The 24,339-nt window shown below is 40.5% G+C and overlaps 1 protein-coding gene across 1 annotated transcript in view; it reads right to left on the bottom strand.

The window, feature by feature from the left end:
- RBM28 (RNA binding motif protein 28) overlaps window positions 1–24,339 on the bottom strand; it is a 1,154,212-nt gene that overhangs the window by 298,166 nt on the left and 831,707 nt on the right. Inside the window, exon 14 of the mRNA XM_044088621.1 lies at window positions 936–1,094. Coding sequence (XP_043944556.1) covers window positions 936–1,094 — 159 coding nt within the window. The remainder of the gene's footprint in view (window positions 1–935; window positions 1,095–24,339) is intronic.

Here is a 24,339-nt window from a genome sequence, read left to right as displayed (position 1 = left end):
ATTTGTTATGCATTCATATAACATAATGTTAATTACTACAAGATTTGGGACCAAGATATATCTGCATTCTACTTAATGCACATACTTAACATCTGTGTGTGCCTTTACCATGCAAATGGTACATACAGTACACTCCATTCAATTACGGACTTTTTTTCTCCTACTCTCAATCTAGCCCTTGATTCCTTAAGGCCTCCTTCATTCAAGTGGCATTTTCCTAACCATACGTAAAGGTTATGTTTCATATCTCACTTAAAGATTACCTTTGAATCCCTATTTTTTTCTACAGAATTTCATGTACACTAAACACAAATCCTCATATTTTCTAAATGGTTTCTCCCCAAAACCTAAGACAGGATGGGTTTTCCCAATGCCAGACAGAACACAGCTGTTAACTGGACATGCATCACTGGAGCTACAAACCCTACAAACCCTCCCTGATTTCTTCTCTAAAGTAATCTCTCTGGGAGCATAATCATCATCAATTAAATATTCATATTAAAAATGCTACTTTACTAAGAAAAGCAGTAAGGCACTGAACAGTAAATAAGAAATATTGTATAAAATTACAGAAGGGCTACAAGACTTTAAAGATTTTTTTCTAAGACCTGTGCCTTCATCCACAAGTACACTTGTATCACTGTGCATGGCAGGTCACATACATGTAAGTAAACATACCCCCCCCCCAAAAAAAGTCCATCTTACAGCTGACTTACAGGCTTCACTAAGTGGCAGACAACAATATGCAGTACTCCCACAACCACTTAAAACATTGATCCAATTAACATTCTGAATTGTACATCAAACTGCAAGTTCTCCATTTAACAATAGTCAGTTATTTAATAGCAGGCTGCCTAAAATAGTTATTTGATATAAGGCTGCCTAAATTAGTGACCTCAACATCTGCATGCTTAAATTTCGTGCTCATTTCTTACCTCCTTCACTCGTACGTCCTTCCCTCCACCGGCTGCCTTCAGAACAATTTTTCTCAGTTGCTTATTGTCCACAGATTTTGGAAGGTTGTGAACACATAGCCTAGTCTTTGAAACAAAGACATTTACGTTCTTCAGTTTCTGGCGTTTCAGCTCTTCAAACTGGAAAACAAAACATTTCTACTTAACAAAGGCTATGGTTACAAGCGCAGGACAGAAACTAACTTAAGCTGAAGTGTTGCAGGGTCTGGTTAATTATTTTTCAGTCACATACTTATCGAGCTATAAACAATTCTTTCAGCACATTGTGTGTGCATACATGACAGATCTGTGTGCATGTTCATGCAACTGACAGTGAGACACACATAATGCACGTGGATTAAGAAATGCATGTGTTTTAAAAAATGAGCCATCAAGAAGAGGACTCTGACTCTCATTCTTCAAATAATAAGGCACAAGGAGAGACTGCCAGTGAAACCTTTTCCACTGTTTCAAAAGAACATGCTTGAGAGACAGAACAGGAGTTGACCAGAAGAATCAGGATTTTCATGGAATTGAAATGGAATTTGGAGATGGGAGATGGAGACGAAGACCAGCAACCCAAAAATTTAATTAATAAATATGAGACTACAGAGGATCAATCATATTTGTGAAATATGGTGTATAAGAATAAGTGGAAAGAGTGGACTTTTCTTGACATTGTTATATTTCTGAGGAACTGAAAAGCATTTGCCTCATTTCATGTAATTAATGTTTGGAAGTACTCTGATACTCTGAGGGGAGGGGAAGAGGAAGGAAAAAAAAATTGTTTTAGTAGTATTTCTACAAAACGTTTCATTACAATAAAGTATTTTAGTTGTTCTTGTATGTGATATTGTAAGTTATTCAAGTAAACAATGGCACTTTTCTTCCTCCTTTCCAATTATCTTCCTTTTTTGGTATTAAGAACTGCAGGGATTACAATGCAAAAATGGAAAAGCCAGATTAAGAGTATGATTAATTTAATATACTGGAATTTCTGATTGTTGAAGTAGGGGGTGGGGTGTAAAAGTACACACCATAATACCATTTTCTCTTACGTTTGCATAGGTGAATATCTGCGTCACGACAAGTAATTATGAGAACACAATGAAACATTTTCCTTAAGAAATAAGCATTTCAGTTGGTCTTTCAGGCTACAACACAGTTCTACAATTTTCTTTTTTTCTCTTACCTTTCCAAGGAAGCAAGTTGATAATAAGGCAATAAAACTCAGAAGACTGGTTTCTTCAAGGCTACAAATTAACGATTTCTGAAAAGTATGCAAGCAGTTTTCACATGGAGGGTAATAAAAATAAAAAAGAACAGACACAAATTACTTTAAGTAGAAGCACAAGCAATAACATACACCTTAGCATGGATATCCTCAATTTCAAGTTAATTAGGGCCTGTGTTGGCAGCTATTTGGCATAAATGTTCATATTAGGAGGGTTAAACGTCATTATTTGAAAATGCACAGTTATGAGGGTTAACAAGTTATGAGGGTGCTCTGAGGTTGTTTTTTTTTTCTTTTTTGAGAGTTTTTATTAAAATAAAGTCTTGGAAAATGTGACATAGGATTCAATGTTGATAAAAAAACTGTATAAAGGATTAACATGCCAAACTAGTAAGTGCACATATCACAAAAGTTGGAAATAGACATTTAAAAAGCTGCCATATATATGGATGGAAATAACATCTTACCATAATGGCTCCACTTTCCATATTATCTTGGAATGTGAATAGTCTCACAGGTACATAGAAAAAGGAAAGAATGCATTTTTTAATGTAATTAAGTAGAGTGCAAACAGCAATGCTACAAGAGACACATCTGGAAAGAACTGAGCATGTGAATTTGATAAAGGACTTTAGGATGGATATTCTGCAGAATATCAGGGTCAAAGGAAAAGAGGGGTACTTACATTAATTGCTAGAGGAGCTCCAGTAGTGATAGAAAAGTTTTAAAAAAGATGATAATGGCAAATTTGTAGTAGTAAGGGGCTAATGGCAAGGGATTTTGGAGCTTTAAACATTTTTGGATAAATAATTAGATTTCAGCAGGGAGTATTGCTTATAGGTGGGAACTAGAATTTGATTTGCAATACTGAGGATGTATCTGGAAGGGCTACAAGAGAAAATATAAGAGGGTATATTTCTGAAGAAATTTATAAAAGTTTTGGTATGAAAGACGTGAATTCAATAGTAGGAACTTAGAGAATTAACATATTTCCCAAGGTAAAAATAACTGGGCTAGATTTGACAAACTGCATTTCACAGGAACATGACCACTGAATTGAGAACTCTGATATACATTCAATAACTACTTCAGATCATGCGCTAATAATTACTAAGATACAAATCCAGGGTAATGTAGTAAAGAGAAACTGGCATTTCCCCAACTACCTGTTACGAAGTGAGGAATTTAAGTAATGGGTAGTGGATATTATCTGGGAGTTATTAGGGAAGACAGAAAGTACACCAGAAGTTATAGCTACTGAGTGGGATAAAATTAAAGTACACTTTAAAAATAGGGCAGAAATAGCAGAAAAAGCGATCTAGTTAAGAAGTAAATGGGCTGACAAAGTGTTACAAAATAAGGGAAATCTCACAGAACAAGAAGAGGCACAACTGCAGAGTGCTAAGGAGAAAATAAGGGAGTATATCGATGAGTTTAGAAAAACTGCTGTTAAGCATCTGTTTTTGATAGCTGCAGGGCACAAAGAATTAGGCAACAAAAAGTAAAAATGGTTGTTGCTAAACTTAGAAAGCATATAACAAGAAAAATAACCACAGATTATGTAGAGGTACTGGAGATACAATGGATATAAAAAGTGTACACAGCCCTGTTAAAATGCCACATTTTTGTGATATAAAAAATGAGACCACAAATAATTTCAAAACTTTTCCCACCTTTAATGTGGCCTATAGCCTGTACTATTCAATTGAAAAACAAATCTGTTAGGGGAAAATATAAAAAATAAAAAACGTACAATGAGCTGGTTGCATAAGTGTGCACACCTTAAACTAATACTTTGTTGAAGCACCTTTTGATTTAATTACAACAGTCTTCTTGGGTACACACCTGCCATCAATTAAAGAGACTCTGATTAACCCCAAATAAAGTTCAGCTGTCCTAGTAGGATTTTCCTGACATTTACGCAGTTGCCTGCTACAGCAAAAGCCATGGCTCACAGACAGCTTACAAAGCATCAAAGGCATCAGTCAGGAGAAGAGTACAAAAAAATTTCCACAGCATTGGATATATCATGGAACACAGTGTAGACAGTCATCAAAAACTGGAGACAATATAGGGACAACAGTGACATTGCAAAGATCTGGTCGTCCCTCCAAAATTGATGAAAAGATAAGACAAAAACTGGTCAGGGAGGCTGCCAAGAGACCAACAGCAACACTGAAGGAGCTGCAGGAATTTCTGGCAAGTACTGGTTGTGTACTACATGTGACAACAATCTCCCGTATTCTCCACATGTCTGGACTATGGGGTAGGGTTGCAAGAAGGAAGCCTTTTTTTACACAGAAAAACATCCAGGCCTGGTTAAAATTTTCAAAACAATACATCAAGTCTCCCAAAAGCATGTGGGAAAATGTGTTATGGTCTGATGAGACCAAGTATGAACGTTTTGGCCACAATTCCAAAAGGTACATTTAGCGCAAAAACAACACTTTGCATCACCAAAAGAGCACCATCCCCACGGTGAAGCATGGTGGTGGCAGTATCATGCTTTGGGGTGGTTGTTTTTTTCAGCTGGAAATAGGGAATTAGTCAAGGTGGAGGGAATTATGAACAGTTCCAAATACCAGTCACTTTTGGCCCAAAACCTTCAGGCATCTGCTAGAAAACTGAAGATGAAGAGGAAATTCACTTTTCAACATGACAATGACCCCAATCATACATCCAAAACAACAAAAGAATGGCTTTACCAGAAGAAAATTAAAGTTTTGGAATGGCCCAACCAGAACCCAAACCTAAATCCAATAGAAAATCTGTGGGGGTAACCTGAAAAGGGCTGTGTACAAGAGATGCCCTCTCAATCTGACAGATTTGGAGCGCTTTTGCAAGGAAGAATGGGCAAATATTGCCAAGTCAAGATGTGCTATGCTGACAGACTCCTACCCAAGAAGACTGAATGCTGCAATTAAATCAAAAGGTGCTTCAATAAAGTATTAGTTTAAGGGTGTGGACACATGCAATCAGCTTATTGTACTTTTTTTTATTTTTTTATATTTTTCCCCTAACAGATTTGTTTTTCAATTGAACTGTACAGGTTATAGGTCATGTTAAAGGTGGGAAAAGTTTTGAAATATTTTATTGTGGTCTCATTTTTTTTAAATCACAAAAACCTGGCATTTTAACAGGGGTGTGTACAATTTATATATCCACTGTATTTGACAAATTTTATGAAAATATGTATAAAGCAAAGTAGTGGGGCAATCAAGAAAAAGCACAAATGGAAATATTTATGGAAGACTTAAATATGTCAATGTTATAGGTAGATGAGGATTGCCAACCAACAGTTAAAGACAGGAGGAGATGATATAAAAATGGGGATGTATAACCAATCTGAGTGAAAATCTGCAAGAACAGACTGTATTCTGGTGGAAGTTTGGAAGCTAGGAGAGAAGAAAGTGGTAAAGATCTGGAAGGTTTTGTTTAACCGTATTTTAAAGGGAAGGGAGTACACCTCTAAACCTGTTAGTCCAAGAAATCTGTACAAAGTCTGACACATAATTGACGTATAAAGGCCCAAAAATAGAAACACATTTTAAATATTGCTCTTACATACTTAAAATGTTGCTAGAATAACAGATACATTAAAATTCATTTTCTAAAGGATACGAAGTCTAAAACTCAAGTGTAGGACACTATTTACTAATTTCATTCCTCAGATCATGCCAGTGATTTGCCACAGACTAAAATTTTGTGGCAAAAATCTGCACATTTTGTGAAAATATGGACAGTTGAGAGGTATGGAAGGGAGGCAATAACATACTGGAAGAGAGCTGTGGTGGCTGCAATACCTAAAGATGGGATCTGCTTCATATAGACCCATTTTGATTATAAACCTCGATTAATAAATGTTTATGTCTATAATGGCTAAAAGAATGGTGAAGGTGATGAATTAGTGTAGTTTTGTGCAGGGAAGGCAAACATTTGACATTAAGAGAACAATGATGATCCAGAGGGAAGCAGAATGAATGAAAATACTGCTGTTGTTGGCGGGTCTTGATGCAGAGAAAACATTCGAAAGAGTAAGCAAGGATTTTACGAATAGGGCAATGGAAGCACTTGCACTTCCTAATACAATAACAAGGTTAATTAGAAGGATATGCGAGCGACCAGAGGCAAAAATCAAAGTGTGAGGGTTTCTCTCTGATGAGCTGCATCTGGAGAGAGCCACCATGCAGGGGTGACCTCTTTCTCCTTTGGTATTTCTGTTATATTAGAACCACTGGCAAAGAAAATGAGGGACTCAGAAATTCAAGGATATAATTGGTATGGGGTTCAAGAAAAGCTGGTTTTATTTGCAGATGATATTTTGTACTTGATGGAACCAGAAAAGGATATCTCAGTATTGTGGAATATTTCGAGACAGTTATTTTTTTTGGGATATAAAATTAAGGCTATAGCTATAAACTATGCACCTACACATGAACTGATTCAGCAATACCCATATCCGCCCACACAACTGTACAGTGCAGTGGTACAGCAGTTTGTAATGTCACTTCAGAGCAAGAGTTTGATTCTTGGCTGGAGTGCCTTCTGTGTAGAGTTTGCATGTCCTCCCTGTGCTCGTGTGGGTTTCTTTTGGTTGCTCCAGTTTGCTCCCACGTTATAAAGACATGTGTCTGAAGCATTTCTCCCTGGGCCTCCACTGAAAAATGTCTCGTTCCAAGTCGGACTTTCCTGGTAAAGAAATGTTAAATAAATAAATAAAAAAAAATTATGGGGATATGATAAAATGAAGTATTTAGGAGTATGGATTAAAAAGGATTCAGTGATGGCAGCTAAAGATATACGGGACAAGACTAAACAAAAGATAACATGAAACTGAGACAATGGAAGCTCTGTTTTAGTGTTATGGATAGCAAGATACAAGCAGTGAACATGTTTTTAGTCCCTTTAGTTTTATACACAGGTCAGGCATATTTTTATCGATCATAGGAGAAGTTGTGGACAGTACTTAATACAGACATGAAGGATTTTATTTGGGAGGGGAAGAAGGCAAGAATCATGAGGGAGAAGCTGATACACCTAATAGAACAAGGCGGTTTAGGATTACCTGATTTGAAGGGTTATTCTAGAGCCACGCAGTTAAGGCTCTTATATGTAACACACGAAGAAAGCTACAATTCATGGTGGGAAGGGAAGATGAAGAAGGGGAGTAATTAAAAAAATAAGGAAAGAATGGGATTCTGGATGCAGATCCTTAAGGGGAATAAAAACAGTCACACAATAATAATATTAACAAAATAATAATAGAAGTACAAAATAAACAATTTATTGATGACGTAAAAAACATTTTACAGAGAATTGGGAAACAGGATAAAAGGATCTGAAAGACCACAAAAAAAAAAAAAAAAGAAATTGACACATTTTGGAGAAATATTTATGAAGATTCTGTGGACCATAACAAAGATGCTAAATGGATAGAACAAGTAAAACAAAGAATCACAAGTTCAAATGTACAGGATATGAAATGGGATGAAATAACGGCCAGAGACTTAAAGTTAAGAAAAGCCTCTAATTGGAAAAAAAAAACAGGCCCAGATGCAGTACCTAACTTCTGGCTAAAAGTATTAACATCTTTGCACGAAGATTCAGCCATGAGTAAAATCTATTTATATGCACATCTCAGACAGACACCCGCCTGGCTATCAGGAAAAACAATGCTCGTACTTAACAGTGAACTTGCAAGATACCCTAAAAACTATAGACCAAGAACTTGCCTTCAGATGATGCATAAACTATGCACTGGAATTGATGCCGACAGAGATTATAGTCATTTAGAAGAAAACTCAATTATGGCAACAAAACAAAAGGGGTGGCAACAGAACAAAAAGGGTAACAAAAGACAGTCATGTGGAACAAAGGATCATTTGTTGTTAAATAAAGCCATAGTGGAGAAAGTACAGCTGTGTACACTTACCATAAATGTAGATGTTCGAGAGTATTCACTGTTGCAGTCATCACATTTGGGGTATCTGCTTGCAGTAGATCTCAGTCGGCCTGATTATCAGTCTTGGGTCCTGCGTCGGTTGCTGTCTCATCTTCCATGATGTCAGGGGTATAAAGCATGCAGCCGAAGCCATTACATCAGTTTTTCTTGCCCCAGATGTCAGGTGCCTCCCTAATGGGAAGCAATTAAATATATATATATATATATATATATATATATATATATATACATATATATATATATATATACATATATATATATATATACACATATATATATATATATATATACACACACACACACACACACATACACATATATACACACACACACACAAGGTTACACCTCCAACAAAAAGCAAATACACCAAAAAGCTTTTAAGCATAGTACAGGAGAGTAAAGGTATAGCCAAAAGAAGTCAGGGGGCTGAAGGGAGGGTAACCAGGACCGCAACAGTGAACACACTCGAACATCTACATTTATGGTAAGTGTACACAACTGTACTATGTTCTTCATGTTTCACTGCTGCAGTCATCACATTTGGGTAGAGGGACTGGAGGCATTTAGATAGCATTAGGACCAGCTAAAAGCCCTGCAAGACTGCAGTGGCAAAGCCAGCTCTGGATTTAGAGAAAATTGGTAAATGGCAATGCTTGGTGAAACTATGTACAGAACTCCAGGTGGCAGCTTCTAGGATGTCCTGGTAGGTACACCTCTGAGAAAGGCTGTAGAGGTAGATGCAGCCCTGGTTGAATGAGGTCTAATCCCCTATGGGATAGGTTTTCCATGATGCTTATAGCAGAAATGAATGCAATGGCCTATCAATTCAGAAATGGTTTGCTTTGAAATAGCCTTCCCCTCTGCCCCTGCAGCAAATGCCACCAGCAATTGTTCAGATTTCCTTTGAGGTTTAGTCCTGTACAAGTAAAATCTAAGTTGTCTGTGCACATCTAAGGAGTGCAGTATCCATTCCCCTTTGTTCTGTGGATTAGAAAAGAAGGTAGGCAAATGAATGGATTGATTAAGAGCCACAATGGTTACCACCTCGGGCATGAAAGAGGGATTGGTCCAGAGGGAAACCCTGTCTGCATGAAATATGATGAAAGGCTCCACTGCCATAAGGATCTGTAATTCAGATACCCTTCTTGCTGAAGTGATTGCTAAAAGGAAGGCTGTTTTTCAAGAAAGGAATTTTAAATTGCACTTGCAGCTGGCTCAAAAGGAGGAAGACTGAGTTTTTCCAATACAAAGTTGAGGTCTCAGGCTGGAGTTGGGGCTCTCCTGGGTGGTCTTAAGTTTTTGGCCCTCTGAGGAACTGCTTGAGCAGTGGGTGAGAGAAGAGGGGTGGTTTTGTGTTATAATGAGCTGAAATGGCTGAGTCGTGAATTTTAATGGAGGAAAAAGAAAGGCTCTTGTGAAGCATCTCAGTTAAGTACTGAAGAATCTGAGGTAAATTGGGCGCTGCTGTGCTCATCCCTTGAACTTGGTTCCAGGCACAGAATCTTTTCCATTTTTCAGCACAAGATTTTCTAGTACTAGGCCGCCTTGCTTCCAAAATGACATCCAACACTTGTTTGCTGAGAGATGGTAGCAGAGAGATTAGGTAATTAGCCAGGCTGCCAGGTTCAGGGTTTGAAACTGAGGGTGCAGAACCCGGTTCTCCTGTTGTGACAACAGGGAAGGGGTCTGAGGCAGGTGCCATGGAGCCAGCAGTGACACACAGCGCAAGAGGGGGTACCAGTGTTGGCGTGGCCAGTCTGGTGCAATCAGTATCGTCCTTGGTTTGTCCTGTTTGATCTTTAGTAGTACCTTGGGTAGGAGAGGCAGAGGAGGAAAGGCATAAACTGATAGGTTTTTCCAGCTGAAGGACAGAGCATCCACTTTCCAAGCTTGTTTGTGGGGAGTCCTTGTGCAGAATTTGTCCAATTGGTAGTTCTAGGGGGGAGGCAAACAGGTCTATATCTGGGCTCACACATTTGTTTGTCAACATGTTGTAAATCTTTGGTTCCAGCTTCCACTCGTGTGGATCCATGTGATTTCTGCTTAGTTCGTCTGCCAGTGTATTTAGTTTTCCTGACAGGAACTGAGCCTGTAGATGCACTTGGTATCTCAAGGCGGTGTTCCACAGAGCCATGGCTAGTCTGCAGAGGAGGCAAGAATGGGTGCCCCCCTGCTGGTTTATGTACCACATATCAGTGGTGTTGTCCGTCTTTACCATTAATTGTCCTGGAAGAATGTGGCCCTTGAAGGCTGTCAGAGCATTCTGTACAGCTAACATTTCTTTCTGATTGACATGCAGGTGCATATGACTTGGATTCCATTTGCCCTGAATGCACTTCCCTGCCAGGTGAGCCCCCCATGATAGTCTGATTTGTCTGTTGTTAGGGTGTGGGCGGCAGGGGGGGTAGAGTGAATGGTAGTCCCTTGTTTTGGGGGCAGGCCTCTGCCCACCAAAGGAACTCTAACCTCAGGCAAGGTAGGATAGGAATCATTGCTTCTAGGTGCTGAGAATGTTGACACCATAGGCTTTTTAGATACCATTATAGTTTCCTCATATGCAGGCTTGCATATGGAATTTGCAGAATGCAAGACGCCATGAACCCCAAGGCTTGCAGTACTTGCCTTGCAGATAGCAGGGTTTTTGTGGCCATTAGTTTGAAGTAAGTTGTCAAGTGAATTTGTTTCTCTGGTGTAAGGAAAGCCATCTGGGAAGTTGTATTCAAGCTTGCTCCCAGGAATATAATTTGTTGACAGGGTACAGATGTGATTTCATTTCATTTATGGTGCACCCCAGACAAGTTAGCACCTTTTGTACAAATGCCAGATGATTTAAAAGTATGTCCTGGCTTTCTGCCTGAATTAGACAATTGTCCAGGTATGGATATATTTGAATATTTCTTTGCCTGCAAAATGCAATGACTGGAATTAGGCACTTTGTGAATACCCTGGGCGTAGTAGATAAGCCAAAGGGCAGTGCAGAGAACTGATAGTGCAAGTAGCCTGCTTTGAAGCGTAGGTATCTTCTCCAAGATTCCCTGATTGGGATATGCGGGTAGGCTTCCTTTAAATCGAGTGTTGCCAACCAGGCATCTTTGCCTAGCCTAGGAAGCAACTGGTGAAGAGTTAGCATCTTGAATTTTGGAATCACCAAAAAGGTGTTTAAGGTAGATAGGTCCAGGATAGGACGCCATGAGTTGTCTTTTCTGGGTGCCAGAAAGAGTCTTGAGTAAAAACCTTGTCCCTTTTCCTCTTCTGGTACAGTTTGAATGGCCTTTATGCTTGAGAGAGAGAGAGTACTTGCTTTTGAGCCTCTGCCCACTGATTTGCGGGTAGATCTGGCTAACCGTTTGGGGTTGGTAACGTATGGAACTGAAATCTGTATCCTTGGGAAACTATATTTAAAACCCAGTTGTCCTGGGTAATGAGTTCCCAGTTTTTTGCCTGCAGAGCACTTTCCCCCTAAAGGAGCAGTCAGTTGAGAAGTGCTTAGAAGTTTTAAAGTTAAGTCATTGAGACAGTTTACCATAGGGAGGAGTCTTACTACTCCCTGATTTGGAAGCGGGAGCCCCCCCCAATCCTTAGTCCTGTGCTTACCCTGTGACTGAAGCTTGGGTGTTCTGCTGGATCTGGGTTTGGACTGAGAAGGCTTGGAAGAGGCAGGAAAGGACCAATTCTTAGAGGGATAATGCCTACTAAATCTTGGAGGTTGTACTTGCAGGAAATCTTTTAACAGTTTGCATAGATTTAGCTTTTTCCTCCATCTTTTTAAGAACTACTTCTGCGTTGTTGCTAAACAGTTGGCCCTGATTTAAGGGAGCATCCAGTAATTTAGCTTTAACATGATCTGACAAGGATTGCTCCTTAAGCCAAGCATGCCTCCTAAGTACAGATCCAGTGACAGCAGCCCTGAAAGATGCCTCTAGTGAATCAAAACCACATTGCAAAGTATGTTTTCTAACCTGTTCAGGAGAATGCATTAAATCCTGTAAATCCTTATTTTCAGCACAATCAGAAACCAACATAATTTTCTGTTTAAGCAGTCCAATAATATGCTGATACTTTAACATATGAAACTGGCAGTTTAAGGCCGTAACGGTCAAGGTTGCAGAAGTGTATACCTTCTTACCCCATCTATCCAGTGCCCTGGAGTCTCTATCAAAGTGGGGTAGGATTTTTGGCAGTGGTAGCCTTAATGCCCCTGGGTCCCTGAGAAATGGTCTCAGGATCCGCAGTGGGATTTTTAAAAAGGAATTTGTAAGAGTCAGGAACCCTGTAATATCTATCAGGTTTTCTGGGAGCAGAAGGTAGAGTCAGGGGCCAAACTAGATTCCGAAAAGGCATCATCCACAATGTCCAGTACAGGAGGGATAGGTAAAGGCCTGTGCTGGAGCAGGAGTAAGAAATCCCTAAGCCTCTTTTTAGAATCAGTGTAATCCTGGCTTTCCCAACAGAAATGCTCCCTAAGAGTATGCAAAGTTTCACCAAAAGAGATATCCTCTGGGAGGGAAGCAGAGGGAATAGAGTCCTCTGCACCAGAATCCTCATAGGTAGATAAGGGTAAATCCTGGCCATCAGAGGAAACAGAAATTTTAGAATCATGGTCAGAAGTATCATAAGTAAATTCATTCCTAGGTCTCTTAGAGGGGGAAGGTTGGCTTCTCCAGATTAAAGTAATAAGGTCTTCAGCCATTCTTATCATTAGTTTTTTAGGCATAGAGGCTTGACCATGTGGTCTGGGCGTCAGTTTTCTAGTCATGGTTTGAGATTTAGGCCTTGAAGAAGATGGCGTTGATTTAATATGCATATCAGTAGGCCTGAATAAACCCTCAGAAGCCGGTGCCTTCACAGCGGCTCTGGACCCATCCAAGGTAGAGACATCCACAGGTTCCACAGTTGAAGCATCATGCGGCATGCTGGACTCTGAATGGGTCTCAGTAGAGGCCTGAGAATCAGAAGTAGCGGGTATAAGGGGCTGTGAAAGCATCTCACAGAGTACCGGCGAACTGGTGACTGGCTTAGGAGAAGCGTCGTCGGCAGCTTTGAACCTAGGCAGCCTGTCTCTGTCTTTATCTTTGCGTTTTTTTTGGAATGTCAGTAGTTGGATGGCTTACCAAAGACATATATGGGTAATTAAACCGAGCATCAAAATATTTAGAAGCGTAAATATACCGACGAATAGTTTGTTGCTTAAATAAGGTGCAAAACCGACAGCGAGATACTTCGTGGTCAGGGCCTAGGCAAGGAATACAGTACAAATGGAAATCTTTATGAAGTATTTGCTTTCCGCAAGAAATACAATTATTGTCTTTTACTGACATCGGTTTAGAGCAAGAAAAAGTTTCCCCAATGGGGTACTTAGCTTTAGTTGAAGACTTTGGTTCTGAAACTCGAAAACGAAAATTTCAGGAGTCGGCTGACCGGCACTTGCGAACTGCTTCAGGCACCGCACGGCAAGAAAGACTGATGTAATGGCGTCGGCGCATGCTTTATACCCCCATGACTACCTGATGTGATGGAAGATGAGATAGCAACTGACCCAAGACTTTGATAATCAGGCCGACTGAGGGCTACTGCAAGCAGGTAACTCAAATGTGATGACTGCAACAGTGAAACATGAAGAACATCCGTAAAAAGGGGAAGAATCTAAGTATGGAATGGATAGACTACAAAAACCATTTGACAGTATCCCACATTCATGGATAAGAGACTGTTTAAAAATGTATAAAGATACACCCTGTGAAGATATGTGAAGGCTGCCAGCCTAGCTAGATAGAATTTTGTAGATAATTCTGTCATTCGTAAATATTAATGTAAGCCACAGGCTTGTTTTCTTAAATGTGAAAAGACTGTATTGGACGTTGAACTGCAAAAATGTAACAGTGCACTCTGCTGTAAGAAAGCTGATAATTCAAGCATTTTACAGCCATTTTTGATCTCAGGACAGGGAGCCGTGGTATTTGAACCAGCAAATTCTTACTAGAGTTTGCTAGAATTTGCATGTATAATGTCTTGTTGTTGTAGCTTCCTGACCAGGTGCAAGATCAAAAGGGCTGCAAAACTCTGAGTTTCTGCTAGCCTGGGAACCAGAGGAAAAAAATTAAGTAATCTAAAATGAATCAGTAGTACCGTGTTATCGATTTAAAGAGAGAGACACTCGGAGCATTTTGCATTTGTCTTCAGAACATCCAAAATCATCAGCACTGTCTTGCTCTATATGTAAGTTTATTTTAGAACTGTGTTTGCTCTTAGATATTGCTAGGAAATAGGAAGATTAGACTACTTGTTCTTCTGTACTGATGTCAGAACATTTCTACTGTATTATTTTAAACATTTCTCTGTGATCTCTGAACTCTTGACTAGCACTGTGTATTAAGAAATATTGTATTGTGTTTTTATTATTTACTATTAAACATTTTTAAACCTTTCAACTGTGGCTGTTTTGTGTAGAGATAATTTAAGCTCTTGGGTACATTGCAAGTATATAGTGATATTGTACTAAGCCACTCCAATAAGCCTTGTTGTTCAGTTACACTTACCATTTGGATAATAGTATTGCGCAGTGATAATCAGACACCCTTTAGTAAGGGCCTTTTTAGTAGCTGATAAGTAAGGGTCCTGGTGGCAGTGATTACTACATTATAGCCTGGACAGAAGAGGCACAGCTAGTGAACCTGTTCCAGTCTTCCCCAGGAGTGTCTGTGTGGCTGTATATAAATCATATCTCAAAGTGTGTGCGTGTGTGTGTGTCATCTACTTGGGCAGGGACACAAAGCACTGGTTGGACAGAGAGAGTGCAAGGAGGACTTGGCTTGGACCCTGGATGAGAACCCCACTCTACAGCTGTCCCAGTGGGGAGTCTTATTGGGGATCTGGAGAGAAAGGGAGAAACCAGCCCCAGACTGACTGTGCTGTCTGTGTGCTCTTAAGGGAAATTGTACTTCACTTTGTATTTGTTATCCTTCCCATTGTGGCCACCCCTCACTGGTGTTAGGGGTGAAGATTGAGGATCCTTGACTGCTGGGCCAGTGCACGCGTCACATATTAATTGTATCCCCTCTCCCCCGGAGAACTCAAGATATTTTTCAAGTGACCCTTGAGAAACACTGCTTGGGAGGGTTAGGTCAGAGTACACATTACCCCATTCCTGTCTTAACAGCCCATGTCAGTTGGCATTGCTACTCCAACTGCGGTGCTGCACTGACATATCATATGCTTTCAACCCTAGGCTCCATCTTAGGAGCTTAGCATTTTGCCGGCTGGCTCTGTGTAACCATGTTAAGGGATTGTGGTCTGTAACTACAGTGAATTTAATTCCATACAGATAATGCTGACGTTTCTGCAGTGCCCACACTATGGCTAGACATTCCTTTTCTACAGCTGCATAACATTCCTCCCCGGGTTGAAGCCAGCAACTGAGATAAACCACTGGGTGGTCTTCTCCCTCTGAAGAAATTTGGCTAAGTACAGCCCCCACCCCACTACAACTGAGATAAACCACTGAGTGGTCTTCTCCCTCTGAAGAAATCTGGCTAAGTATAGCCCTCACCCCATGGTTTGAAGCATCCACTTACACAACAAATTATTTAATGTAATCTGGACTGGCTAACACAGGGGGTCCTCCCAAAGCTTCTTTAAGGTTCTGGAATGCTTGCTCAGATGCTGGGGTCCACACTACCTTATCTGGCCATTTTTTCCTTGTCAGGTCTGTGAAGGGAACAGCTATAGTATTATAAACTGGGGACGAACTTTCTGTAGTACCCTGCTGTCCCTAAGAATACCCCCACCTGCTTTTTGGTAACAGACACAGGTCATGCTTGATTGGCTTCCACTTTGGCAGCTTCTGGCCTGGTCTTACCACTCCCCACTCTATGTCCCAGGTAGGAGACCTCTGCCATACCCCACGTGACATTTGCTCAGCTTAATGGTCAACCCTGCCCACTGTAGTCTGCCCAGAACCTCCCTGACATGTTGAAGGTGCTCTTGCTAGTAATAGCTGTAGATGGCAATATAATCTAGGTAAGCAAGGGCAAACCCTCATACTCCTGTCAGGATATGATCTACCAGCCTCTGTAAAGTTGCAGGGGCATTTTTCATCCTAAAGGGTGAACTCATACAAGCCAAAAGGAGTCACAGAGGCTGATCTCTCTTCTAGCACTGGGAGTCAAGGGCACCTGCCAGTAACCCTTGGTAAGATCAATGGTGCTAAGATACTTAGCCCCACCCAGCTGCTCTAGGGCTTCATCTGTCCTAGACATGGGGTAAGCATCTGACTGTGTCTGGCTATTTAACTTCCTGTAGTCTACACAGAACCTGGTGCTGCCATCCTTCTTTGGCACCAGCACCACTGGGGAGGCCCAGTGACTGTTGGACTCTTGAAATACCCCTAGTTCCAACATCTGCTGTATCTCCTCCTTCAGTGTCTGTTTGACTCTCTCAGGCACCCTATAAGGGACCCTGCCTAATAGGCCTTTGGAGTCCTGTATCCACCTGGTGCTGCACCAGGTGGGTGCACTTTGTTTTCCCAGTGAACACGTCCCCAAATTCCTGTAACACTGCTCGGATTTCTTAAACCTGGGTAGGAGATAGCTGCTGGGACATTGCTACCCCTTCCACTGAGGTGGCAGTCTGAGCCTCACTGAGGAGATCACCAGATCTCCCTCAGACTCCTCCTGCAAGCCACTGCAAATGCTCAGCACAAGGGCCTTCCTATCATGGTAAGGTTTCATCATGTTAACATGGTACAATGTGTGCCGCTGCCTCCTGCCTAGCAGTTCCATCATGTAGTTAACACCACTCACCTTTCTTACCACCTTGTAGGGTTCCTCCCAAGCTGTTTTCAGCTTGTGTCTGACACGAATGAGAACCACTACCTGCTGCCCTACACCATACTCTCTAGCTCAAGCATCCCTGTCATAGCATACCTTTTTCTGTTGTTGGGCTTATGCCAGGTTCTCCTGGGCCAAACCCATGAGTTCCCTGAGCCAAGCATTGTCCTGAGGTTCAGGACATATGCCACAACAGACTCCTTGTGAGATTCACACTCACCTTTCCCACTCATCATGAATTAAATCTAGAGGTCCTCTCACCCTATGCCCATACAGCAACTCAAAAGTTGAAAAACCCCTGGATTCCTAGGGAACCTCTCGGTAAGCAAACAGATGGGGCAAGTATTTGTCCCACTCCCACAAACTGCTCTGCAAATGCTGGTAGCATGGACTTGGGTGTAGAGTTTAACCTCTCAACAAGACCATTCGTCTGGGGGTGGTATTCAAGTGTTTCATCCCATAGTACTTCCCCAGACAAGCCAGCAGGTCTGACATGAAATTGGCACCTCTGTCAGTCAGTATTTCTTCTGGGAAACCTACCCTACTGAAAATCACTAACAAGCATTTGCCTCCATTTCCCTCCTCAATGGAGGACAAAGCCACTGCCTCAGGGTATCTTGTAGCATACTCTACTACCACTAGGCTATAGCTTTTCCCTGTGGAACTTGGGGTACTTAGAGGCCCCACAATATCCATAGCTACCCTCTGAAATGGCATCTCAATTACAGGCAAAGTCATCAAATGAGATCTCACCTTGTCTCCTGCCTTGCCTAACTTTTGGCACTGCTCACAGGTCCTGCAGTACATTGTTACATCTTTGGAAATTCCAGGTCAATAGAAGTTCTGCATAATACGTCTCTTTGTACATTTTATGCCCATATGACCTGCAAAGGGAATATCATGGGTTATGGCTAGAAGTGCCAGAAAGTAGGCTCTAGGTACTACCAACTGCTGTATTCCCTCAAGTTCTAGGCCTCCCTCAGAGGTCCACTCTCTATACAATAACCCCTTGTCCCAGTGTACAGATTCCCCCTTCCCTTGAGAATCAGGTCCCTCACTTGCTACCTCTCTCAGGCCTTGCAGTGCAGGGTCTGAGAGCTGAGCTTGTCTCAACTCACTCTTTGTAACCCTCCCCAGCTCCCTTTCCACAGGAAGTCTGATATCCCCTGACAGTGGTGGCTCACTGTCAGCCTGAGTACTACTACTCACCTCTACTCTTGCAGTCCCTCTGTCCATGGGAACATCAGTACCCACAAGCATCTGTGGCTCACTGTCAGTCTTACTGGTACTGGGTAGCTCCCTCTCTGAAGTAACCACCACACCAGTCCTGGCTGCAAGTATGTGGTCTGTCTGGATCTCCCCAGGCTACCAGACCCACATGCTTGTCTCAAAGCCCGACTGCATGTAACTGCATAAAGACATGGTACTGCCTCATCAAAATCCTTCCCTATCAGGACATCTGCAGGATTGTAGTTCGGTACCCCCGTTATCTCAAGACAACCTGCTATTGGCATTTTGTCTTTCACACTTACTGGCTCTTTCACCTTTTCCTCCCCACCTTGCCTCCGTGGACATCTGTATGCCACATGGCCCCACTGGTTGCATTCAAAACATTTAATTCTAGGTCCTACAGGTGTACCTGGACTAGTGGCTTCCCATGCTACTGGCAGATTCTGTTGGGGCAGTCTGGGCTGCCCCACCATGAGTTCCTTTACACCCATGGGCAGTACTGTGGGTCCCTTTCTTGTGCAGGGATGCCCTGCATGCTAGGTATAGGTCTCCCTTTTTCCCCAACTCCTTTGAAGTAGCACATTGTCTATCAGCTAACCAGATCCTCATGTCCTCAGGCAAACTGCTAAGGGCTTGTTCCCTTACCAAATGGTCTGCCAGTCCTTCAGAATTGGTGACCTGACATCCACTCACCCAACTATAAAAATAAGTGTTCAGTTCAGCAACATATTCACACACACTTTCATATGCCTTGTGTCTATATTTTTGTTATAAATTAAAGGTGTTAACAAACAATTCTTAACAGCAGTAAAATTAAAACAGTCAATGTCAGACATTTTGGACAAAATAGTTACAGCTTTACCATGGAGTAAGAGGGTCAGGAACCGCACCCAGAGCCTTTGGTCAACACCATACTGTTTACATACCTTCTCAAACAAGAATGAAACTATCAAAATTATCCTCCTCTGTAAACTGCGGAAGAAATGTACTGACCTTTTGTGCTTCTGGGGTCCAGTTACTCCTTTTCCCATTACCTCCATGACTCTAGCGAAGAGTCAGCATCTCCTTTTCATGCTGCCTCTACCGCTCCTTTTCCAAAGCTTCCATTTCCAAATGCCTGGCCTCCAACTCAAGTCTCTTTAGCTCCGGATGGATTTTTAAGTCTTCTGCACAAAGGTTGAGCTGTCCATTCCCTGAGTGTTGTACATCTCCACGGCCAGTCTGATCGTCCTCCTGGTTGCTGTTTTCTGATGCACCTGTGACCAAAGCTGCAATCATGACTACCTTAGGTTTCCCTGCACCAGTCCTCTAGCCTGGCACATCTCAGCCAAGTGGCTCCTTGTCAGCTTTCCATACTCTTCTGCTGACATGCTTGCCTGCTCTCTCTGACTAACTAAGCTGACAAAATAAATAAAACAATTGTGATCTGAACTAAGAATACTCACTGCATGGCTGATTTAGAATACAAAAACACCTTCAGTGATCACTGTACACAAGCTACAGGAATTCATTATCCACACCGCTACAAGCCAATTAGTATTTGCCAACCAATTAATCTGTGGTGTGGATATCCCACCACTGCCAAATAATAAAATGTGATGCACATGCACTGGCCCAGCAATCAAGGAGCCTCAATCCTCACCAATAACACCAGTGAAGGGCGTCCACAATTGGAAGGAGAAGAAATACACCCACAGTAAAGTACAAGTTCCCTTAAGTGCACACAGAGATCACACAGTCAGTCTGGAGCTGGTTTCTTCCTTTCTCTTCAGATCCCCAATAAGACTCCCCACTGGCACAGCTATAGAGTGTGGTCCTTAGCCAGGGTCCAAGCAAAGTCCTCCTAGCACTCTCTCTGTCCAACCAGTGCTTCGTGTCCCTGCCAAAGTAGCTGACACACACAGACACACACACTTTGAGATATGATTTATATACAACCACACAAACTCCTGGGGAAGGCTGGCACAGGCTCACTAGCTGTGCCCCTTCTGTCCAGGCTATAAGGTAGTAATCACTGCCATCAGGACCCTTATTTATTAGCTACTAAAAAGGCCCTTACTAAAGGGTGTCCAATTATTACTGTGCAATATTATTATCCAAATGGTAAGTGTAACTGAACGGCAAGGCTTAATGGAGTGGCTTAGTATAGTATCACTATATACATGCAATGTACTCTAGAGCTTAAATTACCTCTACACAAAACAGCCACAGTTGAAAGGTTTGAAATATTTAATAATAATAATAATAATAATAATAATAATAATAATAATAATAATAATAATAAATCAAAACACAAGACAATATTTTTTACTACACAGTGCTAGTCAAAAGTTCGGAGATCGCAGAGAATGTTTAAAATAATACAGCAGAAAAGTTCTGATATCAATACAGAAAACAACTAGTCTGATCTTCCTATTTCCTAGCTATATCTAAGAGCAAACAGTTCTAAAATAAGCTTATAGATAGAGCAAGACAGTGCTGGTGATGTTGGATGTTCTGAAGACAATGCAAAAAGGTCTGAGTCTCTCTCTCTCTGTCTTTAAATTGATAACACAGTACTACTGACTCATTTCAGATTACATCATTTTTTTCTCTGGTTCCCAGCCTAACAGAAACTCAGAGTTTAGCAGCCCTTTTGATCTTACACCTGGTCAGAAAACTACAGCAATAAAAGACATTATACATGCAAACTCTAGCAATTAACTCAAGTCTCAAAACAAAAGAAAGAATCTGCTGGTTCAGACACCATGGCTCCGAGCTCTGAGATCAAAAACAGTCATAAAATGCTTGACTTATCAGCTTTCTTACAGGAAGAGTGCACTGCTGTTACACTTTTGCAGTTCAACATCCAATACAATCTTTTCACATTTAAAAGAACAAGCCTGTGACTTATATTAACATTTACATATGACAATTATCTACAAAATTCTATCTAGCTAGGCTGGCAGCTCACACACATATCTTCACACACCCTACACAGATGAACTATATCACAGCGACCATGAAACAGAGGCAAACCACTCTGCAGTTAAGCCATGATAAAGGACAAATTATTATTCCAGGGTGACTCACCGTCACTACTGCTCTTCTGCCTTGCCTCTAACCCATTAAGCTGTCTGCTTAACAGATTAGATTGTAGCTATAATTTGGCACCAAGAAAGCAACAGTGTAAAGACTCCTCACTTTCTCTTTGTCAATGATTTAAATCTGTATAGCTCATCAGACAAAGTACAGCTGCACGTAGTCAAAACTTTTTCAGACATAAGAATGTCATTTGGTCTTGATAAATGTGCAAAAGCAACCTTTAAAGCAGGAAAGCTGAAGCACCAAGAAAACATCAGTTTGGGACAAGAATGTGATAGCATGAAGGAGTGTATAAATATTTGGGATTTGAAGAAGGATCAACAAGTAAAACATGAACAAATGAGAATAAAACTCAGGAATATTTTAGAAGATTTAAATTAATCCTGAAAACAGCATGGACGTCAAGGAAGAAAGTTCAAGCTATAAACCAATCTGTCCTAACTTACAGTTCTGGAGTGACTAACTGACCCCAAAAGATATTGGATAGATTAAAACAAACACCAGTACCAAAAAACTACTATGAAAATGACAAAAGAAGTCCAGTGAACAGCAGTCCCAATGACGAGGTTTATTATATTATGAAGTGCTTTTCAATTGATAAACTTTCCAAACTTCATCAGATAAAATACACATTAACACAATGTTTAAAAAGGCTGCCAGGGAAACCATGTGGTCCAGCCCAACCAAACACAGTAAATCAATGCAAAATAAACCCACCCTCTCAAATACTGCTTCATTTACCCATTGAAATGCCATGGAACAACAGTATAAACCGTAAAAAATACAAAATCCCAAATGGGAAAAAAGACAGTAAGTATGTGTACATAAACTGTCTTGCACCACCAGTAGATGACATAAATCTTAAACACAGACATAAACATTAATCAAATATTATGTAAATATAAACTAATCAAACTAAGTAATATGCCGACACTCCTAAAGAACTCACTAAAATAAATAAATAAAAGCTACTAAATAATAAATATTAAAAACCTCAGTGTCGATTACCTTAAAAATATTTATTGTTAGTTTTTTATTATTTTATCACTATTAAACTTATTCTACTAGTGGATAATAAAGATCACATCATTTATATTTACCTCACTAAGCTTAAGTTTAAGAAGGCAAGCTATCGAGCTAGCATCATTTATACCTGGATAATTATAAGCATTTAGTAGGATTTGCCAATACAATTCTAATTCCAATTGTTAAACAAAGCAGTATTTGACAAGTGGGTCTATTTTGCATAGGTTTACCATGTTTGGTTGGGCTGGACCACATGGTTTCCCTGGCAGCCTTTTTAAACATGTTAATAATGTGTATTTTATCTGATGAAGTTTGAAAAGTTTGTCAAACGAAAAACGCTTCATAATATAATAAACCTCGTCATTGGGACTGCTGTTCACTGGACTTCATTTGTCATTTTCATATTGGATAGATTAGACGAGTAAACAAGAAGGATGCTTCATGCTCAACAAATGTTTTGTAAAAAATCGGTACATACAAAGATGATATATTCCCCATTCAGGAGGAGGTATGGGCCTCCTTGAAACTGATTACATGTACAGATCTGCAATCGTGGGACTGAATACGTATCTGCTGACCTCACAAGACCCAAACATACTGAAAGTTTTGAAACATGAGGAGAATAAATCTAAGATAATTTCCCTTCTTATTCTACCAGAAGAATATCGGCATCAAGCAGGAATGGGAATCACAGTAGAAGTAGATAAAAATCAGGCAGCAACTGAATGTGCCAAAACAAAAGAAAGAATATAAGGTGAAGGATCAGATGAGAAGGCAAGAAATCTGGAAAATGCATAAATATAGTTGCAAGTACAGAAACCTCCTGAAACATCCTCATGTTGATCAGGAATGAACTCAGGAATGGTTAAGCAGAGGCAAATTCAAACCAAAAGATGAAATGTTAATACTGGTAGCCCAAGACAGTGGACTACATACACGTTGGTTTACAAAGTCTATTAAACATGTGGGAGAAACAGACAAATGGAGGTTTTGTAAAAAAGAATTGGAGACATTTGCACATCTTATTGCTGGCTGTGACATACTAATGGTAGGAGGACTGTATAATGAAAGACATAATAATGTGGCATGACTGTTGCACTGGGGATTGTGCAAACATAATACTGAAGTAGCTGAAAAACACTGGAAACATGAGCCACAAAGCATCATAAAAATGATGAAGTCTACATCACATGGGATCACCCATTACCAACAGTTCAAAAGACAGATGTGAGAAAACCAGATATAGTGGTCCATGAAAAGAAGAGAAAAGTAGCATTAATGATTGAAATCGATACACCCAGTAACTACAGTGCCTTGAATACAGAGAGACACAGTGTCATAAAATATCAGGATTTGCAGGCAGAAATGAGAGCAATGAGGAAGAAAGATACCCAGACAGTACCAATAGTAGTAGGAGCAACGGGTCTCATAAAAAAAAGAATCTACAATCATATTTAGATATGTTATGGATACATGTAACTCCATACGAATTGCAGGAGGATTCATTACTGGTCACACTGCGGGTGTTGCAAACAGCACTTCTGGCTGACATCAAACACTGAAACAATACTAATTTCATGAACTTTAACCATACTTTGACTTAGGAATGGAGTCAATTCCCATCATGGTATTAGAAACCCAAAAGATTTGGAGAAATTAAAAAAACAAAGGGAGAAACAATATTATATTCATAAAGTAGCAGAAAGTATACTAAGAACTACGCCAACAGGGGAATGGAGAAATGAGATTCTGCCAGTAGTGAGGATTGGAATTAGGGTGTAAACAGAAAAGACAAGATGGGGCTGGAATTTAGAACATGACAAAGGAACCAAGGTACTAGGAACAAATAACTAGAGAAGGAAAAGTAATAGAATGGAAAGAGGCGGAGAAGACATTTGGACTGCAGACTAGTGTTTGCCTTCCCTATCAGGGATTGATATCAGAGTACAGACAAAAAGATGACAAGGAAATCCTAAATTAAAGGCCTGCAGTGCCTGAGTTTTTAACTGAATCTAGAACAGAAGC

This window comes from Protopterus annectens, chromosome 11.part0 (genome assembly GCF_019279795.1).
Source record: "Protopterus annectens isolate FY-2018-M chromosome 11.part0, PAN1.0, whole genome shotgun sequence".
In the NCBI taxonomy this organism is placed as follows: domain Eukaryota; kingdom Metazoa; phylum Chordata; order Ceratodontiformes; family Protopteridae; genus Protopterus; species Protopterus annectens.
This window is presented reverse-complemented; position numbering and strand designations above follow the sequence as displayed.